Source organism: Silurus aristotelis, assembly GCF_946808225.1.
Source record: "Silurus aristotelis genome assembly, chromosome: 9".
In the NCBI taxonomy this organism is placed as follows: Eukaryota; Metazoa; Chordata; class Actinopteri; order Siluriformes; family Siluridae; genus Silurus; species Silurus aristotelis.
Genome location: NC_139582.1, coordinates 27,096,050 through 27,119,155, shown reverse-complemented (window position 1 = coordinate 27,119,155; position 23,106 = coordinate 27,096,050). Strand labels below are relative to the sequence as shown.

The following is a 23,106-nucleotide window of genomic DNA, read 5'->3' as shown; positions in this document are numbered from 1 at the left end:
TATACAACAATAAACTATACAACAATACACTATACTATTTTATACTATACAACAATAAACTATACAACAATACACTATATTATTTTATACTATACAACAATAAACTATACAACAATACACTATATTATTTTATACTATACAACTATATACTACGTCTGGGGCAATTAGGAAGTATTGGAATGATAGTAAATACAGTAGAACATGGCAACCCAGACCCCCGCTGCATATGTGTGTGTGTGTGTGTGTGTGTGTGTGTGTGTGTGTGTGTGTGTGTGTGTGTGTAAAAGGCAAGCAGCAGCAGCAGAAGAGAAGCGGATCATGATGGCCGGGTGAGGGATGAGAGGATGAGACTGCCGAGCTCCGTCCTGGTGTCGGTGTCTCTGTTCACAGCCGAAACCACGGCAGCTCTGTACCTGAGCACCACGTACCGCTCGGCCGGGGATAAGATCTGGCAGGGCTTTACGCTGCTCTTTACGCTGGTGCCGTGCGTGCTGGTGCAGCTCACCCTCATCTTCATCCACCGGGACCTGAGCAGGGACAGGCCGCTCATCCTGCTCCTGCACCTCCTGCAGCTCGGACCTGTCATCAGGTAACGCGCACATCTTTCTTCCTTGTGTGTGTGTGTGTGTGTGGGTGTGGGTGTGGGTGTGGGTGTGGATGTAGGTGTGAGTGTCACAATTTAAATCCCAAAAGTCGACACGTCCAATTGAGATCATTTATTAGGCTCAGGCTGCATGGAGAAGTCACACACATCACACTCAATCAAACGTGGGAGAAATTTGCTGGAACACTCAATGAGGCAGAATGCATTCTTTTGCATATCCACAATGATGATCACAGAAGGGAGCTTCTTCATGTGCACAGCTGTGCGTAAAGCTCGTAGATGTTCCACGAGGCAGTCATAACGCATAACTGAAACACTTAACCGTGTTTCCTGTGCGTGTGTGTGTGTGTGTGTGTGTGTGAGAGAGTGAGTGAGTGAGTGAGTGAATGTGATGTGAAAAAAGCCAAAGTGGACAAACATACTGTGGTCTATGTCAACTTGTTTTGGACTGTTTTGGCTGACCTTTTCTCACAATCTTTTGAAAAGTCCATCTTGTAAATGTCCTTCCAAGCAAGGATATGTGGACCAAATCAATTTATTCTCCTCTTTATATATACTATATATATATATATATATATATATATATATATATATATATATATATATATATATATATATATATATACATTGAGACATTGAGAATAGTGTGTCAGTGTGTCAATACTGCAGAACATAGCAGTTCCACAGTTCCAACCTCATGCACACACACACACACACACACACACACACACACACACACACACACACACACACACCCACACACACACACACACACACACACACACACAGTGTGTATAATTGACACATTGACATTGCCTTCTGTTTCCAGTCCTAATCTCACGCTGATCTAATCAGATATATGGTCCTTGTTTCAGAGCAGTGTGTGTAGGGGGCTCATCAATAATGAATCTTTTCATTCACACTGCCATTCTCATAACGCCTTTCAGAGCACTTTTGTCCGCCTTTCATCCACCTTTCGTCCACCTTTCGTCCACCTTTCGTCCATAATGGCAGTTTTAGGAGCCATTTTGTACTATTAAAGCAATGAATCCTTTAATAATGTGGATGTTTTGTCAATGTATATGGCAGCTATAGTTATCAAAGTCTGTCCAGGGAGCATTTTTGTCCTTTGCATTTTAAAGAAGGTAGACAGGAGGAAAATTGGCCCAGTGGAGCCTGCGAGTTCCCTTTCTCAGCTGCTATCTATTTATCCAGGCTCTGGGCTAAGGCAGCGCTAAATCGATTTTTAATAGCACCAGGTTCGGTGCTTAAAAAAACGCACCAGGATTCATTATGATGTGTCTTACAGTTTGTTCGCCTGTAACAAGGCTATGCCCTGAAATAGAAGCGAGTGACTTGATGGTCGCTTTCCCATACTATAGAATGAGATAAACAGGAAGTGACTCCCGGCTCCTTCCCCTCGGGTCAACGCCATTGGAACCGAGATGCCAGATGTCCTGCGTTTGTGCGAAGGCTTTGCTTTGCAGAATGCGATAGAAAGGGCTTGATTCGTTACACAACAATTCCACATTGAAAAAAAGATGCGACTCACTGCAGTCAGTTCTGCCTGCTTACGCCTGAGCGGTTGATCGATCAGCGACTGGACCACATCGAAACCTTTTTACTTTCCCTGGCCTGTCGTGGGGTCGCGATATCCCAGCAAATACATGTCGATAAAGCGAATAGACGTCTAGATTTAGTGCTCACTGGGATACCGTGTGGGAAAAGGCCAACTGGAGCATAGCAAAGGATGGGCCATATATTTGGTATATATTTGGCAGTGTTGAGAAATGTACTTCATGTACTTTACTTTAGCATTATCCTGCCAATAGTTACAATTATTATTCATTTTAGGCATTGAGAATAAATAACTCAACATAGTTTAGTTATAACAACCAGGATTTGGAACTGTGAGTTACAACATGAAATTAAATTACATGACAGGAAATGTGCAGTATAAATTTGAGCTGAAACAAAGACAGAGAGAAGGTCGTATTTCGCCCAATAAAACATATATGCAAAAGAAACTAAGCCTAATTAGCATACTCATACTATGCATACTAATTAGCATACATATTCCTTGAGTAAGAACTATGGGGAAGAAGATTTATCTAAAAATATATTCATTTATATAGATGAAAGTAGTATAAAAATCACACGAGGACAAAAGTCTTTCTTCTTGTTGTCTTTATACGTTGTGATGTGTATATACTGTTTAATATATTATGTCTCTTTTCTTTTATATATTTGCATTTCTTTTTCTTTGTTGCTGTAACAGAGAAATTTCCCCAGAGAGAAACCGTGAAGGTGCCATTCAAGCATCAACCATCATAGCGCGTAGTAGGAAACGAGCGAAGTGAAGAGTGCAAAGTTTTGTCCAATCAGAAACAAGGTCTTAAATTGGTGAATTAGGAATATTAAAGAAATATAGGAACAATCATATAAATGAAAACAGCATTAAGAATTTGAACTTTGGTAAGCAAAAAAATTTGCAAGTAAACTGAGCAGACATAAAGCTGGAAAACAGGAGATGTTTCCAGACAGGGAGACGAAAAAAAAGGTTATCCTGAGGCAAAATGTTAAGAAAAAGACGCCAAGGCTATTGTTGAGATATGTAAAAAGTATGCAAATGAGGTTTAAATAAAGCTAAGTAAGTATTTGGAGAAATGGGAGGGAATTATGTAGATTGGGATAAAATAGAGGTAAATGACCATTCTGAGAAAGAGGAGCTAGCGGCTGGGAAGAATGAGAGGTGGGATATGCGAGACCTCTTAAGATTATTAGAAAATGTGAAATTCATGAATCGCAGAAGATTACAATCGGGGAAAATTTCACTTGAGTGCCATTGTTTTGAAGGTGCCTTCTGAGGTCTGTGGAACATGTTTGCTCCTTCCCATCCACTTCTGAAAGTTTCTTCATTTTGGTAAAGTTAAACTGTTAATATTAAGCATTTGTGAAGACATTGTACAGTGGGAGTGGTTTAGTAAACTAATTTGCTTACTATTATTTTTTTTTTGAGAACACAAATATATTCTATATAAATATTTGTGGGAACAATTTACAATGATATGTATTTATCTAATAGGTTAAATTGACAATATACAAGACAGCATGGAGGTGGTATTAGGAACTCTATATGGACAAACATATTGGGACACATGACTTTCTCCACCCATATATGCTACTTTCTCACACTTTTACCACAGAGTGGTAAAGGAAATGCTGGCTGAACCCCAGGTCTCCTGGCCTCACTTTATAGCTCATAATCTCTATAACCACACACCAAAATCTAGAAAACCTTCCCAGAAGTGTGGAGATGATTAAAACAGCAAATTATTGCAGAATTGGGCATTTAATAAAACTCTAATAATACCAATACAATGTTGGATATGCAGGGTTCTTAAAAAAACCTTTTTTTAACAGAATCCCGAATCCTCTTTTCCAGGTGTTTGGATGCGTTTTGTATCTATGGAAGCTCAGGAAAGGTGGAGGAGCCGTATGTCACCATCACCAGGAAGAAGCAGATGCCTCGGTGCGGCCGGGCCGAGGAGGTGGAGCATGAGGTCGGGCAGGCCGAGGGCAAGTTGGTCGCTCACCGAGCGGCCTTCGCTCGAACCTCCGTCATTCAGGCCTTCCTGGGCTCTGCCCCTCAGCTCACACTGCAGCTCTACATTTGTGTGCTGCAGAAGGGCGTTTCCATCGGGAGAGGTGAGCACATGAACATAGACACAACTGCAATGTAAGAGTCTTTTAAAGATATGCCTCGCTCTAAATGCTGACTTATGGTCAGTTTCCTGTCAGGTCATCCGGCCCCTGCTTTGTCTGCGTATGCTTGTATGTGTGTACAGTTGATCTTATACAGGAAAGGCACACCTTTTCTGGTCTTATTTAAGACCACACACACTGCTGGGGAAGGGAATACCTTTTCTGGAATCTCTAAAACAAACCGTACCTTCCTGTCTGGTGGATTTCGTACACAAAAACCCCGGGGTTTCACCTCAGTCAAGTCAAATGTCTCTTTTGACCTTAGACTAAAGTATAAATATGTACTTTTCAGTCCATTTGTCTTCATTTACATTCAATTTTTTGCGATCTTGTAAAGACGTTTCTCTTTTCACCCCTTTTCTATAATGTCAAAAAAAAAGCCTGACATACCCCATAGCCGAAATCCTACAACCCTATTTAATATGTTGCGATGGCGAATCTGCCCACATAAACACCTTCAAGAACCATTCAGACCCCTCATTTCCCAAGAGCTGTTTCAGAGTTTGAGTTTCAAGAGCATGTGCAGAACCGAGCGCTTCTCAAGTCGGAGCTAAACCTTCACGTCATTGCTACATTCTACAGTTTAGCCACATGCCAGCGAAACACTTCACACCGCAGCAAAATATCTGCTTCCTCGAGCCTTATCTCGGGGATGCACACTGGATGTTTAAAGGATATGACTATGTACAGTAGATAAAGGTCCTGTTCGAAAGATTCCCTCTGTTGAGAGATAGGAAGTAATGAAGTACTTCATGACCGCACTTTAGGTTTTTCCATTATCAGTACTTTACTTCGCTTTTTATTTTTCGCCCAACTTTTTTACTTTCACTACTTTTTTTTACGCAAATATCCGTACTTTCTACTTCTTACATTTTCAAAACAGACTCGTTCATCTGGTGTATAATATCCTGGTTATCACACAACCACAGACGTAGGCTAGTTTACGAAGCTCACAATGAGCAGGGCAGAAGGCAACAAGAAGTTAAGAACTGAGAACTGAGACCTTCCTGATCATCATCATCTTTTCTTTGCTTGTGTTCTATATGGTGGATGTTCAGCCTGGATACATTTATTAGATAACAAAAATCGTTTTTGTATAAATATATTGATATAATGTGAGGTCCAGTTTCCAGCGTGACACTAAAACAAATAGTAGTAATGACTACTTTTTACTTAAGTACATGTCAGAGCCCAAACTTGAGTAAAAAAGTGTACCCGGAATCTTTTAAAACATCAGTATCTACTTCTACTAGAGTGAAGGATGTGTGTACTTTTGCCAGCCTCTGTTTACGCATGGTATCAGTCTGCTGGTGGATTTAATTTATATATCGTACACTAGCAATTAAAATCTCAATTGCATGAATAAAAGGAATAGATTTATTAAGAGAAAATGCACACACCAGGCAGTGCGTGTAAAGACAAACATGAGAGGTGGTAAGGACAGAATGAACAATCGGCTGAAACAAGGATAAAACCAATCAGAGGAATATTTCGAAGGAATTGTCGGTAAACATATTGCGTCTGGACGAGCTGCTGGTGATAAAACGGCGTCACAACCGGTATTTTATCGCCTTTGTGTGCTGAGCCTGAGCTAGTAGTGCTCTATTCTTAGAGACAGCAAGCAAGAGCCAAGACACTATTAATTGCACAGTACATTATAAGCATTACCTCGGAAATGTGCAGTAACTGGCAACCGAGTTGGCAGAAACTCACCGTCATTATTTTTTATACCCGACATGCTGTGATATGCGTTTAGAGTAATATTACCGTGTTTTACAGCAGTCCATGTTGGCAGCGGAATCTTATTATTGAAAATTTAATGAGTAAAAAAACCACGTATTTACATTTATACTGTGAACAATTCAACCCTTCAGTGAATCATACATTTCGATAAAATAAATCAGTATGTCTACATACTTGAAAGCAACCATTCAACAGTCATTTGAACTGAAAAACTATAGTAAAAAATTTATAAAATGAGCTGAAAGAACAATGAGAAATGAAAAAAGCAAGAAAAGCATTGTCTAAAATACCAAATTCGCTTACACTATATAGAAACATTTTCATTTTTTTAAGAATTGGGACACTTGACATTTCCAAATCTTATATGGTTCTTTCCCAAACTGTTACCACAAATCCTGAGGTGTACATGGGTTGGAGTGGAAGATCTCCTGCTATAGAGCTCTGACCCTATATAGAAGACCATTGGTATGAATTTAAAAAACGCTGATATCACCACAGGCCCCCTTACCTCGCCTACATCAGTGCCTCACTTTACTAACGACCTTGTGAATCTCCACACTCCAAAATCTAATGGAACATTTTCTTAGAAGAGCGATGGTTATTCCAACAGAAAATAGGGGCTTCAATGAGAAATGGGATGTTAAATGATCAGGTGTCCACAAATTTTGGTGTACTTTTGTAGGCTAGCCGTTAGCTTTGCGTATTTAACTTTGGTATTTACATTTGTCTGTGTTGCGTCTTTACCAGTGGGGAAGCGTTTGGTGCTAATATCTTATCGTTAACGTTCATCTTGCGCCTTGGATAGTTCACAAAACGACCATCATTTGGAAAGGTTTTTTGGTTTGCATGCACACACTTCCAGCCAATCACAATCGAAGGATTCGGACAGACCACGAAATAAAACCGTACAGTATAATCTGCCAGAATTGTAAAAAGAACAATCTACATATAGAGTAGCGAATTGGAAAGGTAAAGTGAGCTTGAAAAAGATCACGTCAGAGGAAAAGTGTATTTTCAGTCTCTCCATCCTCTGATCTGTTTTATTACATGGTTAAATGTGCTGCTTATTAAGCACCTGCTGACCCAGCACTTTGTAACATGCCCTCCGGTGAGCAAGCAGGAATATAAACCTGTCTTGGAAGACCACGGTACAGATGGAGGCTCCCGGCATGTGGTATATCATTCGGGAACTCTTGGCAAGCAATGCAGTATTTGAGGATTAGTGGAGCGGAGACTTAATTCTCTGAAAGGGGCTATATGTTTACAGGGGTCTTTTTGTGGATTTTTTGTTGTCTGAACAATTCAAGGATCCGTGTAATAGGAGAGAACGATGTACTGATTACTAGTGAAGTCTAAAGATGGCAAAGAGCCGAAGCAGCTCATCAGCTCGGCAATTTATTGTGTTTGCACATTTGCTTTCGCCGTGCCGTGAAAAACATGGAATATGATTATAACTAAACGATTCCACGCCCAGTCCCGAAGTAGTGTTCATGTAAGACTCTTATATGCCTAATATAAATGTGCTGTTTGATTGGAAAATAATGAACAAGACTGTTCATGATGCAGCCCATCTGGTACCCAGAACTATGCCAAGTCACAGAGATCACACTTTTCTCCCCACTCTGGTATTTAATATGAATATTAACTGGAGCTATTGGCCTGAATGTACATAATGCATCGTGCTGCTGCCACATGATTGGCTGATTAGATAACTGTGTAGGATTAAAGGGAATTCTAATCAAGTGGATGGTGTCAGAGATCTTGCGGGTGTGACTGGGGGACTGGAGACTAGGACCCAAATGCAGGATGCGAGCAGGAGTTAGGTGAAAACACAGGCACCTTTCGGCTTCTTCCATTAGGGGTCGCCACAGCAGATCATCCATATTCATGATTCGCATGTTTGATTTGGCACATGTTTTTAGGCCGAATGCCCTTCCTAATGCAACCCTCCCCATTTATCTGGGCATGGGACCGGCACTAAGAGTGCACTGGCTTGTGCAACCCTAATGGCTGGGGTCGATTCCCTGAACGGGAGTCGAACCCGGGCCGCAGCGGTGGAAGCGCGGCATCCTAACCACTAGGCCACCAGGGAACCCTGGGGCACAGGCATTCAGCCACTCCAAGGCCCTCTAGCAGGCCCCCAGTCACGTCAGCATTTTCACCTCCTTTGATTAAATAGTTAGAGAGCGGATTACTGAGTTCGACGATGACTGACAGAGAAGAAGAAATTGATAAGGTCGCAGATACACTTCCACATTTTACTAACGAGAGATCGACCAAAACAGTTTAAAGTTAAGTTTTCCATGAACCATTTCTACTTTTGCGTTTTCTTTCCTGTAGAATTTGCACAAAAACGTCAAATTTGCATTCATTTTAAATCCTCCGAAAACCGAAATGCACAATTGGACAATTGTGGTCAAAAAACTGTCATTTTATGAGGTTCATATCGACGCTGTGGCTGCAGTTCAATTGGGTTCATTGGGTTATTTTGATTGATGCGACGCATCAATCAAAAATTGGTGCTGTCCAATCTGAGATTGGTGCTGTCTGAATCTCAGATATAAAAACAAACTTGAAAAGTTATTATAAATCACTAAACATTTGTTTTCCTGTTGCACCAAGTCTGAAATAAGCACCAAAATCCGCCATGATGCGCACGTCCGGCGATTTAAACCGTCCGTGTGAAAACATAGCAAAAGTTTCGTTTGGTGTTGTTTTGGTTTAAAACATTGACAAGAATATTTTCTCTTCGTGCTTCATGTTGAGTTTGGTTTCACTAATAATAATAACCGTATTAATTAATTATTAAAAAGTATGCATTTGAAGTACTGTTACATTTCCCAGACTCAGATTCTGTTTCCTTTCAGCAACACTTTCTCTCATTCTGACTCATCGTATTTGTCTCGTCTTCCCTATCTTCTTCTCTCTCTGCACATTTTCATTCATTTCTGTCTCTTTCCCAGGCACCCTGATGGTCATCTCTCTGCTGTCGATCGTGTACGGGGCCCTGCGCTGCAACATCCTGGCCATCAAGATCCGCTACGACGACTACGCGGTGTCGGTGCGCCCCGCGGCCTACGTGTGCGTGTTGCTGTGGCGCAGCTTCGAGATCGCGACGCGCGTCGCCGTGCTGGTGCTTTTCGGCTCCGTAATGAAGGCCTGGCTGCTGCCTGTGGTCCTGCTCAGCTTCTTCGCCTTCTTCCTGCAGCCGTGGGTGGCCTTCTGGCGCAGCGGCTCGCCTTTCCCCGAGAGCATCGAGAAGACTCTGACGCGCGTGGGCACGGCCACCGCGCTCGCCATGCTCACGTTCCTGTACGCCGGGATCAACGTTTTCTGCTGGTCGGCCGTGCAGCTCAAACTAGAAGACCCGGACCTGATAGACAAAAACTACGGCTGGAGGCGAGCGACCGCTTACTACTCCGTACGCTTCGTCGAGAACGTAGCGCTCACGTCGCTCTGGTTCGCACACCGCACCGAGTTTTACCGTCGAGTACACGCGCCAGTGCTTGAGCTGCTCCTGCTCCTGAGCTACGTCTTTGCCGTGTTCTTCATGCTCTTGTTCTACCAGTGCTGCCACCCCTGCAGGCACCTGTTCTCCTCAAGCCCAGTGCAGGGACTATGGGAGCGCTGTGGAGCGCTTCGGATGCCGCCGGTGTCATGTCCCCAGCCTGCACGCACACAGGACAAGGTCTCACTAGAGAACCCCGAACAAGCCAAAGATGCGGACGATGAACAAGTTTCCGTGAACAACAAAGACGCCAACCAGTGTCTGTGCTGAAGAGCAACAGCGCAGATGGGAAAATGGAGCAGGTGGCAAATCACAGGGACGCTCTTCAGCTTAAGCTGACGTTTTTTTGCTCTGATTAGTTGCGATTCAAACGTGCCAAACCGAACCTTTCTGAACATTTGATAAAAAAGTGGGCCGTATGAACCAAAAACTTGATTAGCCAATGAAATTCATGTATGTGGATTGTATGAAAAGTCTTCCTTTTTTTTTTTCTTCTTTTTTTTCTCGTCCATTGGAGGTTCAGACAAACCTGCCAGCATGATCGCGGCTCGGATCGTTCACGTGGCGTTTTTTTCCCGGAATGCATGTGCAGATGAACAAAATGAGAATGCTGCTTTTTTTCTTTCATGTACGCTGCTGTCTGCTTGTCTCTCTGTCCGTCTGTCTCTACTTCTCTATTTCACACCTCCGTAATTTTCCATAATGATAAAAAGTCATTTGCTTTGATTTTTTAAATACTGATCTCATGAATGGTACATATAATAATAAAAGCAACAATAATTCCAGCACTTTTAAAGGCACATTTAAGTAAACAATTTCAAAGATTGCACATACCATCGTCCAATACGAATGCAGTATTTGTATTTTGTTTTATAAGAGTATAAATGGCTCATGAAAGCGTCAGTTAGAGACGATCTAAGCAGTTAAAGAATCTCCTGGTCAGCAGTATACAGCCTTAACCACTCACACACACACACACTCACACACACACACACACACACACACCACTGCTGGCTATTATATGCATTAACACAATGGGGATTAATAGGGGCCCTTATTTTAATACATTAAAAATGTATTCAGTTTTAATTCATTTTGCACTTTCTCTTTTCTCCCTGGCTTTAAGAAGAAAGGATGCATAGGAGAAGACCACTATCCTCACATTATTAATAAAAATGTATTCAAAATCTGATATAAAAAAAAAAGTTTATTAAGTAGCCTAAATCCTTGAACCTGGCAACGCAGCAACGTGAGGTAATAATTAACGTATTACATATTCACTATTACAAGCCACTGTTATAAGCCTACATACTGCAGTTATACTGTAGCTCATCTTTTTTTTAACCGAATCTCTGCCTCAGCGTTAACACCAAAAAAATCTTTTTTCACAGGTTTTTGCTGGAAAACACTGATAAAACATCTGCGGATTATTTTGAATACCCGATTTGTACTCGAACATTAAATATTCATAATTAAACATCATTTGAAGATTTTTGCACCAGTTCTGCTTTCACTCACGTGAAAAAAAAAATGCCTTATTCAATCAAATTCATGTTAAAAAAAAAGCTAAATACCAAGATTTAAATGCTACATGAGCCTGAACTGTATAAACTCGGTACCCTGAGGAGTTTCTTAGGTTGGTTTCTTCATTATGTTGTTCATTCATCCTTTCATTCTCTCCCGCTTATCTGTATTTCTGGTCGCGGGGGCAGCAGTCTAAGCAGGCCCCCGCCTTCGACTGCTGCCCAATCCTCACAGCACCGTCCCTTACGGTCCCTCCTGCAGGTGGTGAGCCCACGGGAGGCGGCCCCACGTCACTCCGACGTCACGGACCTTGATATTTCCCTCGTAAGGGACCCCCGGAGCATAGAGGGTTAAGGGCCTTGCTCAAGGGCCCAAGAGTGGCAGCTTGGCGATACCGGGGCTTGAACCCCAGACCTTCCGATCGGCAACCCAGCGCCTTAACCGCTGGAGCCACCCCCCCTCATTATGTTGTGTTATACATTATTCTAAACATAATTTTTTTTATTCAGAAGGAAATAACATCTGTGTCATACATTATATAGATAGAAGTATTTGGACACCTGGAAGTCAAATGTGGTTCCTTCGCTAAAGTTCTCACAAAGTTGAAGGAACACTGTTGGAGTTGGATGACTTTGGTAGCATAAAATGTTCCCACAACGAGGAGACCCAAACCTGACAAAGCTCTAAACTCAACCCTACTGCTGATGCTGATTGGATCCCAGACCTCCTCACCTCACCTACATCTGTACCTGACTGTCCTTTACATACCCATGTGGCTGATTGAGCAAAATTCCCTAAATCTAGTGGAACATCTTCCCAGAAGAGTGGAGGGAATTATTACAGTAAACGGGAACTCAATGGCAAATCTGGGGTGTCCACAAACTTTGTTATGTAGGTTATATGGATTTTTGGACACGTCTTCATGTTCTATTTCTTTAAAAAATAAAAAATAAAACATTATTAAAGTATTGAAATCCACACTGTACACTGTATTTTACACTTCTGTTCATTCGCACACTGTTTTACTATTAGAAAAGGGACCACGTTTGCACACTGTTTTGCTAAAAGGAAGATATAAACGACTATACACAGGCATGATGATTGTATTTGGGCCTTTGGCGCCCTCTGGTGTTTGGGTAAATTAACATAATGTTTGGTTTGTATGTGAATGTGACCTGGTTTGTTTGAATGTGACCTGCGAATGACTTTGCTTGTTCGAGCTTTCCTCTGTACATGGAGTCTGAGAAACAAACCCTCAATTAAAAAAAAAAAGAAAAATGAAGACTGGATTCACGTGTCTGTTTCCATAGTAACAAAGAGTGTAGGCGTCTCATTGGAGCCACGATTTATGCTGCATAGAAATCATATTGTTCTAATAAGTCAGAAAATGTTTTTGGTTTATGTTTCTTTCATTCTTAGTCTCAATCCTGTTCACAAACACATAGCAGAAGCCACACACACACACACCTTATATAGAGGAAGTGCGCTTCATCTGTTCTAGTGGGTTGAATCTGTCAAGTCTGTCCAACTTCCTCTATATTTCTCTGCCTTAAAAACCAAATACCCTTCACTGTTTTACTTCTTCACCTCTTTTTCGTCTCTCTGACAAGAGAAAAGACACTCAGGCACTCACACACAGACACTCGCACACTTTCAACATGAAGAACATCGCAGCAAATCATGGACTGTCCACCTTTGTTATTGTGAGTCTGTTGTTTTTAAAATACGGTTCCTATTTATAGCTATTAATACACAAATATATTTCATATACAGAGTTATTATCAAATTTTGAAATATTCAATATATTGAATTTCTATTGTATGGAACACCGAAGAGTTTAAAACGTGTTGGAACTTTCTTTTTTTATATATATCTATATATGTATATATAATTTTTTATTTCTTTTTTTTATCTCGTCAGCTGGTATGGCTCGGAATCAACGCTTACCTCTTTGTCGCTTTCTACAAGGCATTTCTGATCGAAAGATTCTACTACAGCAGGGTCATCCTCGGGGTAAGGCATTGAATTTGTGCCTCAAAGGTTGCTCACTAAACGAGAATGTTGATTATATGTCTAAATTTAGGATGTGATAGTACACTGTAGGATGACGGTATATTATACAGTAAAATACCGTAATTATTGGACCTCAATGTAAAAAATAGATCTATGTTCTACATTGCGGTCCGATAATTACGGTATTCTACTGTAAAATATAACGATGCGGTTTTTTTTCGTGCAGAAAAGGCAGAATCTTAACCGAAATACATTTACCGTTGCCAATTTTACTGTTTGCATAAAAGAAGCACCAAAATGCTCACATTATTGATGTATGCAAATTCCAATAGAAAAAAAAAAAATCCTAGCTCAAATCCTTGATTCTGGCAAAGCAGCTGAGTAAGTAAAAAAAGATTCATTATTGATATTCTATTAAAAAGCGAGTGTTATAATCGTACATACTGCAGTTATACTAATGCTCATCTTTTGTAACTGAATCTGTTAAAAAAAAAAAAAAAAAAAAAAATGCAGGTTTTTTTGTTGCAAATTTTCAGATTTGCGACAAAACGCAAATAAAATGTCAGAGAATGCCTTAAGCTTTATGATTACGTAATCAGGCACGCGTAATGAGACCATTATTCAAAGATTTTGAGGAAAAAATACAAATAAATGGCGCCAGTTCTGCTTTCATTCACGCCTCAGAGCACATGGAGCGCACAGCTCCTGCACCTGTTACATATCACTTCTCTATCTCGTTTACTGTTTCCATACAAAATTAACTTGAAAAAACGAGCCATTCCGGTTTCTCGTTTGTCTCCCGGGTAGCATGCGCTACCATGGGCCAGAGCTCCTGCTGCGTGTCTGAACTTCAACTGCATGCTGATCCTCCTGCCCGTCTGCCGCAACCTACTGTCCTTCCTCCGAGGCACCATACAGGTCAGACCCAGCCTTCAAGACTACACCACGATGTCCCAATGACTTCATAAAGAAAAAAGAAAATCTGTAATACTGTGTAACCCTGTAACGTTGTGTGCTTGGGTGTTGGGGTAGTGTTGCAGCCGGACGGCGGCCCGTCAACTAGACAGGAACATCACTTTCCACAAACTGGTGGGCTACATGATTGCCTTCCACACAGGTACCACATGATCATATATTTATGAATGCCCATAGGGAATGCCTACAAGTACTGTATGGAAATACTGAAGAGTCTGTGGTGTTACCAGGAAAGACAGAACCCCCCCTTCAGGGAAATTAACACAAATACAGAATTATACCATAAAAGCTGCAATAAACATCTGAACATATTGGAAACAGTAAATAATCAAAATCAGTGGATGAAGTACACAAACCATGTACTTGAGTTCAAGTAGGTACAATATTCCTCCCTTTAAACTTTTACTTGTGTAAAAGTACCAACGTTTTTGCCTTCAAATCTACTTAAGTATCCAAAGTACTATGATGTATTCCAACTATAATATTCTAATTATCAATTTTATCACAAGACTCTGTTACACTCTTAACACACTGATCCATTAATAGAATGATATGAATGAGTCAAACACTGATTGATATCTATTAAAATGATCATGAGCCCAAATCCTTCAAAAAAATCACACAAATAAGGTCACGGGTGTTGAGTAAAATTCAGGAGTTTCTTCATCGTTTATTCCTCTCGAGATGTTCTGCTTTCTGTTATTAAACTGACGCCGAACTGTATGTTTGTAAGAAGTAGAAACCACAGAGCGCCGAACAAAACACGTTTAAAACAGAGAGAACGACCGATTCCGCAAAACGGGGTGAAGTTAAAGTAAAAATCTCCCCAAATACAAAAAAACAGATACAACAACAAAAAAAAAAAGCTACTAAAGTACAGTATTGAATTACATTTACTTTATTACTGTTGACAAAATATGGGCAAATGTTTGTGGACACCTGACCCTAAGATTCATACATCCTCAGATCAACTTAGGATCCTGTTCCGAATTTTGTTATAAACAGTACATTTTATAAAGAATTCAATGAAATGATCGTCTCTGGTGTTTCTCTCAGCGGTACACACCATCGCTCACCTGTTTAACTTCGAACGCTTTGAGTCTGCTCAGCGGGAGGACAACAACAGGTCTCTGCCACATGTTCTGTCTCTTATTGGCAACAAACCCAACCAGTCTTACCTCAACCCCATCCGGTCCAGCGAGACGGTGAGTATCGCATTATTGCAACACACACATAAATACCCACATACATACCCACACTTTACAATGTATAAATGAGTTCAACGTGTTGCTGACAGGCCGTAAAAAAAATCTCTATATCAGATCTCTATAGCAGGCCATTCAAGATCTTCCACTACAACCTATGTAAAGGATATTTTCAAGAAGCTCGATTTGTGAACCAGCATCTTAATGCTGGAACAGATTTGGGTCTCTTAGTTCAAGTGAGGTGAAAATTTCATGCCAGAACGCCCAAAGACATTCTAAACGTCTGTGTGTCAAACTTTGAGGTAACAGTTTGGGAAAGAACCACATATTGCTGAAAACATCGAGTGTCCAAATACATTTGTTCATATAGTGTGTATGTATTTAGACACATTATTAAGTGTGTTTCAAAATCAGGGTTGGGTACATGAGCGTGATGGTGCAACCGTCTTTCACATGGTCGCACTGTGAGTGAAATCTCTTTTTCTGCTTCAGGGAAACTTCCCGTTTGTCTCGGTAATAAAGGAAAAGCTCAGGCGCTCACAAAAGTCTATTTTTTCTCTTAAGAATAATGAATCTAATTCTGTCATGAATGCAAATTTAGGTTTAGCTTTTGTTGGTCTGGAGGGTCTAGATATTATATTTGTGTTCACATTACAGTTTGTGCTCACGTTAGAGAAGTGTTAGAGATATTCAGAAAGGAAAGTGGCAGCTAGAAATGATTCGTAACAGCAGCAGAAGTCGGAAAAACATTGCACAGTTTTAGTTCAAAACAAAACAAAAAATCTAACTTAGTAATCATGTGTGTAACTTGCGTTCTTTGCTGCACCACAGAGCCAGACTATTGTGATGTTCACCACGATCGCAGGACTGACTGGAGTAGTAATCACCCTCGCCCTTATCCTCATCATCACGTCCTCCATGGAAGTCATCCGCAGGTCCTATTTCGAGGTCTTCTGGTTCACACATCACCTCTTTATCGTCTTTTTCATTGGACTGGTGCTGCACGGGGCCGGGTAAGTCAAAGCAGGATAGAGTCATATTAATATATTGTATATTATGTATATAATGTATATTCAGACCCCCTTCACTTTTTTTAACACTCAGTACCCCATAATGACTGAGTGAATACAGGAGTCTAGAAATGTCTTTAAAACTATTTTTTTAATTAAGAAAAACTGAAACATCACATATACATACGTATTAAGACCCTTGGAGTTTACCTCTGAAAAGCTTTTTTAATTGGACATTTGGATTTGGAAAGTCACACAGCTCTCTGATAATGCATGTGAGACCAAAAACCCACCCATGAGGTTAAAGGAACTGGCCTGGATGCAGAACTCAGGGGCAAGAATGTTTCAAGAGCTGGTTGCCCACCTAAACTGAGCAATCTGTGTAGAAGAGCCTTTGTTAGAAAGGTGACCAAGAGCTTGATGGTCACTCTGACTTAACTTTGGAGATACTGTGTGGAGATGCTGTGTGGTTCCAGAGGGACGAACATCACTGCAACCTTCCACCATCTGGGCTTTATGGCAGAGTGGCTAGATTGAAGCCTCACCTCACTGCAAAACCCAATGGAAGCCTGGAGTTTGGCCTCAATTCTAACTGTTATATCTGAAGGAAATCAGGCACTGTTGATCACCTGCCGAAACCCATCCCAAAAGTGTAGCATGATGGTGGCAGCATTATGCTGTGGGGGTGTTTTTCTGCAGCAGGGACTTGGCAACTGGTCAGAGTTTAGAGAAAGCTTAATATAGCAAAGTACAGAGATATCATCTTTAAAAAACCTATTCCAGAGCACTCAGTACATCAGTCTAGGCCGAAGGTTCACCTTAGAGAGAGTTTGCCACATTTATAAAGTGTGCGTTGATCAACAGTCATGTGTTGACCAACAAGGAATGAAGCAACTTTATAATTGTAACACAAATATTTGCAACACTGTGATTTGGTAAACACGTATCCTTCCTCTTTGTCTTTAAATACATGTGTCACTCTGAAGTCGTATTGTACGAGGCCAGACCCCTGCCAGTCTACAACATCATAAGCCGTTAAACTGCAGCAGTCACTTTGAAAGATGGGACATCGACCCTGAATGTCCTACACCGGACTTTGCTGGAAATCCACCAGGGGTAAAAACAACTTTCACTTTATTTACAAGATCACTGAATAAAATTGCTAATACTGCATTGGTACATTCCATACGGCCGTATGTGGTTCTTCCTCAAACTCAGCAAAAAAAAGCTGGTGGCACACCACTGTAGAGATGTGGTAGCTCATGTGGTAACAATGTGCACAAAGCCAGCTCCATGAAGATATCATTCACATGGGTTGGAGTGAAAGATCTTGAGTGGCCAGCAATATCGCTTTGCCCTAAAGAACGTGATTGAAATTAGCACAAAACTCCACAAGCACACACTAAAATCAAGTGGAACATCTTTCCAGAAGAGTGGAGGTCATTACAAGATGGGAAGTGTTCATATTATTCTATCTTTTATTTATCTATAACCAGGGCATTTCACTTCCTGTTTATTTCAGTCCTATTTGCCTTCAAAGCTTGATTTCAGGAATGCACACATTCTGCTGATTGACCTGAACATCTCAATAAGCTTAAGTTTTTTATTCCTTAATAAAAATATTTAATTGTTTATTTTAGGCCATAGTCTTGTTATATACATTAAACTCCACCCCCAGTTGATTCGACCAGGTTACCAGTTTGTCCTAAAAATGAAACTTATTCTCATATTCTTTAAAAAAAATCTGCTGATTCTTCACATAGCTCTTGCATTAGTGAACGTTCTTTCCATCTTTGCATAACAGACATGGAAGTGGGTCGTCGGGCCGATGTTCCTGTACGTGTGCGAGATGCTCGTGCGATTCTACCGCTCGAAGCAGAAAGTGGTCATCACCAAGGTCAGTGGAAATGAGTTTGATACCTGCAGTCAAAAAAACATTGTTTTTTTATTTTGTGCAGCTTTTTGCATTGATCTTTGTTTCAATCTTTTTTTGCCTACCAGGTAGTGATGCATCCATCCAAGACCCTGGAGCTGCAGTTGAAGAAGAAAGGCTTTAAGATGGAGGTGGGTCAGTACGTCTTTCTGAAGTGTCCATCCATCTCGCACCTTGAGTGGCATCCTTTTACCCTGACCTCCGCCCCCGAGGAAGACCACTTCAGTGTCCACATCCGTATCGTCGGAGACTGGACGGACGCCCTGTACAAGGCATGCGGCGGGGACAAGACCGACGGTCAGGAGGCTTGGGAACTTCCCAGGTAAGACCAAATCCAAATTTTAAACTTCTTATATTTGATTCTACATGCATAAAACTTTAATGAACGGACATTCGGTTTCACTCGGATAACAAGAATTAAATGCAGAAATAATAAGAAGAATGATAAGAATATCATTTTCAGGATTGTATCCTCTCAAGGTGGATTTTGGGAATGCTGTAAAAAGGATGGCAAGGCAACCACACACGTGAGCGAGCTAGATTAGATAATCTCTTGCATGCTTTTTCGGAATTAGAAAGAAACCAGAAAACCCAGAGGAAGGTTTTTTTTATCTTAAAAAAAAAAAACCCTTGTGGAGGATTAAACACTTTGTTTAGTCTACTGTAGCTGCTGCATTGCTGTGCAGTCCAAACGTTTTTAATGCGTTTGTATCAAAACAGTCCATTGTTTGGGCGAGTAACAGTCGCTCAACGGGGAAACTACGTTCTTGTGAAAATGAGGATGTGGCTTCAGCAGGTTCAGACTGAACTGTCAGAAAGAAGAATTAATGATTGAAGCGAGGTTTTGCAATGATTTTTACAGCAAGCAGGAGAGTTACTGAGGCGTTTGGTTTCATCGTTTTTTTTTTTTCTTGCTTCCTTTTTTAAGAAATAATGCTTTAATAAAGCTTTGCAAAGATTGTAATGTATGTTTGAGAACATACCTCATCTACCACTAGTACTGCTGATGAGAAAAAGAGTAAGACTGCAGTGTGGTTCTTCAATTCTGAGATTGGAATTTATGGTGTTTCCCCTTAGGGGTTTCCTCTGGGTTTCCTGGTTTCTTTCTAATTCCAAAAAAGCATGCAAGAAATTATCTACTCTAGCTCGCCCACGTGTTTGGTTGCCTTGCCATCCTTTTTACAGCATTCCCAAAGTCCATCTTGAGAGGATAAAATCCTGAAAATTATATTCTCATCATTCTTATTATTATTTCTGCATTTGATTCTTGTTTCGCACGATCAGTCTCTGAGCGTTAAATGTGTGCGCAGGATCGCAGTGGACGGACCGTTCGGCACGGCCAGCGAGGACGTGTTCCGCTACGAGGTGGTCATGCTGGTGGGCGCAGGCATCGGTGTGACTCCCTTCGCATCCATCCTTAAGTCGGTGTGGTACAAAACCGTACAGCAGAACACCAACGTGTTCACCAAAAAGGTGAGGCTTCATCAGGTCTTATGCGTTAGCAACCAAAAGCTTCGGCAGGTGGACACATTGGCAGCGTGACCCTGTCCCTTCGAGAACAAAATAGCTCGTTTGGTATGAATAAGAAGAAAAGAATATGCTTTTAATGCTCAGACTGTTCCCCAAAAACACTCCTCAACCAAGATATTTTTTAACAACTGCTGCTGTAATCTTAAAGCCTGTCATCCCAGGACTCATCCCAAGATTCTCATTCTTGCTTATCATGAACATCATTTAGACAAAATGACATCTTAATGAATTATAGAACATACGGTTGAGAAAATGTAATAATTTTTATTCAAGTTCCCTTTTGGGTCTGGTGTCTCCCAAGGTTTCATTTCAGGGATTTTTTCATGTCCATACCACCATCAGATCTATGTAAAGTCTGTAATGGAAATGGCTTCTAGCTTGAGTGATATACAGTAAAGATGTTGCTCTGACCCCCCACCAGATCTACTTCTATTGGCTGTGCCCAGAGACGCAGGCGTTCGAATGGTTCGCAGACTTGCTCCAGTCCCTGGAGCGCCAGATGAGCGACAAAAGCATGGGCGACTTCCTCAATTACAACATTTACCTCACTCGCTGGAAGGAGACTGAGGTTAGAGCCACTTCCACAAAAGAACACAAAAACAGCACAAAATGAAACAACGAACTCAATGTGGACATTTGTGGGCTTTTTGTAATTAAGTAAAAGTAAAAATCCCATGCTTAAACAATAGGTACTGTAACTGTACCTCTATTACTTTTTCTACTTGAATAGTGGATTGCAGGATATGCAAAAATGTTTGTGGACACCTAACCATAAGATTGTAATTTTTGAACAACAAAATCCAAAGTTAGTCTGATGTAGGTGGGGAGGCCTGGGGTGAATTCCAATTCATCACGTTCAATAGGGTTGAGGTCAGACCTCTATAGCAGGAGATCTTCCACTGTAACACATGTACACCATATCTTTATGGTGTTAGCTGTGTGTACAGGGGCATCAACCTGCTGGATTGGGCCTCCTTGTTGAAATAAGAGGAAAATATTATGCTACTGCATCCAAATAATCCAAATGTATAAGAACCACATATGGCTGGAAAAGTCAGGGGTCTCAATACTTTGGAATGCGGACTAAAAAGTAAGATGTTACCCATGAAAACCCGCCACTCAAAACGCCCTAATACTCGATTACTGTATACTCAATTAATAAGACTTCATTACCGTCCTCCATTAAAAATCCACACAAACCATATCATCTATTTATTCTTAAAAAAATATGTATTTATTTAAAGCTATTTCGGAAGTACAATGTTGGATTCTAAATTTAGTGGCATATGTATAGACTCATAATGCATTTTGTATTTCATGGATTTTAACAACCATCTGCAGGCTGCTCACTTCCGAGTTCACCATGAAGAAGAGAAAGACCCCATCACCGGCTTAAAGCAGAAAACCTTGTACGGAAAACCCAACTGGGAGAACGAGTTCAGCGCCATCGCCACCAGTCACCCGGGGTACGTGATAGACACCATTACTGTTGCAATAATTGCATTAAACACTGGCTAATGCAATAAGTATGGTATTTAACATTGAATCATCGCCTGTTCTGTAGCAGATCGTTTAAATGTTTTTGGTTTCAGCCAATCAGATGCATTTATGTAAATTAATTTGAATTTTATGCAAATTTGCCCACACTGGTTTGGTAAGGTGAGAGCAACATTTAGCATTTATATACATATATAGACAAACGATTGTAGACACTTGACCAAAAGATTTTTATGCACTAATTTTCTTTTTTTTTTTTTTTTTTTTTTTTAGGCGTAAAGTCGGGGTGTTTCTCTGCGGACCCCCTCCTCTTGCGAAAGCTTTAGGAAAACACTGCCAATCGCAGACAGGAGCTGAATTCATTTTCAACAAGGAAAACTTCTAACCATTGAAGATAAACAGAAATGAAAACAAACTTCAGCTCGACTTAGCTCGTGTGTATCGTATATGGTATTATCACAAAAAAATCCTTGAATCCGGCACTGGAGCATTCAAAATTCTGTCGTCTTTTTACTCCTTCGAAGATTTTCGGCAGAATATCTAGAGTCTACATATTCTGAGGTCTCGTCTGTACCTGAGCTCGAAATGCTAACGTGTGGCTACAAAGTCTTCCCTCTGAAACAGCAGCCCTAATTGAGGAAAACAATAAAACACCTCAGAGAAGTGTTTCGTTCCTCTTTTTCCCCCCTCATCAATTATAAAATCACACAAAATACACTTTTATTGTTACATTAACTGTTAGATCGAACGCTGTTCATTTTTGGGTTGATGAGAAAATGCGTAGCCCTTCATCCGGAACACTTTCCGGAACATGTCGGAAAAAACCTCCTTAGAAAACATTTCTTCCTGGAAAAGACCAAGTCTACCAGCATCCATTAATGATTAAATATATTTAGGTCCGAATTATGTATACAGTAATCCTCTGCTTCACCGCGGTTCGAATCTGGCGCCCCCTGGTTTATCCAGAATTGCATTTGCCACACAACTAATTTGTTTGGCTGATTTTCCCGGTCTCTCTCGGAAAGACCAAAAAACTTATAGGGAATTGTTTTTATAGAGTTTTATGTTGAAATAATGGAATCTAATTATAAAAAATATAACTATTCATTATAAAATGAAGTAAAATGTTAATACTGTACAGTACATGTACTTATAATAAATGTGATCCAGTGCACTGTATTTCTACGAATTTACACAAAATTCATCTCGCTTGTATATTCTTGTATTCTTGCAAATGTTTCCTCTGTTTGTTTAAAGTGTGTGAGAGATTATTTAGTGTGGGAGGAGTTGGTACTTTGAAAATAATCCCGTGTTCGTATATTAGAGCTGAAGAAAATATGGAATAAATGTTTCTGTGGTAATCACACTATATGGACAAAGGTTTGTGGACACTGATCCATAAGATTTGTATGTGCTTTCTAAATGTCCTATTCCACATTTATCCATTTATAACTGTTAGAGTTGCCTCCACTCTTCTGGGAGATGTTCTGCTAGATTTTGGAGCGATGTTTGGGGTGCAGTCATTGTTCTAGTTCAATAGGGTTGAGGTAAATCTCTATCGCACTCTTCCACTCCTAAGATTTGGGTCTCCAAGTTCAATTAAAGGGAAAATGTCCAGCATGACACAAAGTGCACAATAAATCCAGAAAATCCTTGAAGAGCTGCTTCATATTCGTTGGAGTCAAAGATCTTGAGTGGCCTGCTAAAGAGCTTTACCTCAACCCCTGTTAAAAATAATGAATCAGAACTGTAACCCTTGTGTCCGAATGAGCCACAATTAGAGGTGGTAGTTTAGTGGT

The 23,106-nt window shown here is 40.6% G+C and overlaps 2 protein-coding genes across 2 annotated transcripts; both read left to right on the top strand.

Annotated features, from left to right (window-relative positions):
* Nucleotides 1-229: 229 nt before the first annotated feature.
* On the top strand, nt 230-10,709 carry xk (X-linked Kx blood group (McLeod syndrome)). The gene is made up of 3 exons (XM_083551192.1): nt 230-589; nt 4,050-4,312; nt 9,076-10,709. The coding sequence occupies exons 1-3, from the start codon at nt 345-347 to the stop codon at nt 9,888-9,890; spliced, it is 1,323 nt and encodes a 440-aa protein (XP_083407318.1). The 5' UTR covers nt 230-344; the 3' UTR covers nt 9,891-10,709.
* Nucleotides 10,710-12,373: 1,664 nt separating this feature from the next.
* On the top strand, nt 12,374-22,422 carry cybb (cytochrome b-245, beta polypeptide (chronic granulomatous disease)). Its single transcript, XM_083551191.1, has 13 exons — nt 12,374-12,847; nt 13,065-13,157; nt 13,965-14,075; nt 14,190-14,274; nt 15,189-15,337; nt 16,169-16,350; nt 17,334-17,463; nt 18,152-18,244; nt 18,349-18,602; nt 19,591-19,753; nt 20,232-20,378; nt 21,152-21,276; nt 21,581-22,422. Exons 1-13 carry the CDS (start codon nt 12,803-12,805, stop codon nt 21,690-21,692), a joined length of 1,689 nt encoding a protein of 562 aa, XP_083407317.1. The 5' UTR covers nt 12,374-12,802; the 3' UTR covers nt 21,693-22,422.
* The last annotated feature ends 684 nt before the right edge of the window (nt 22,423-23,106 follow it).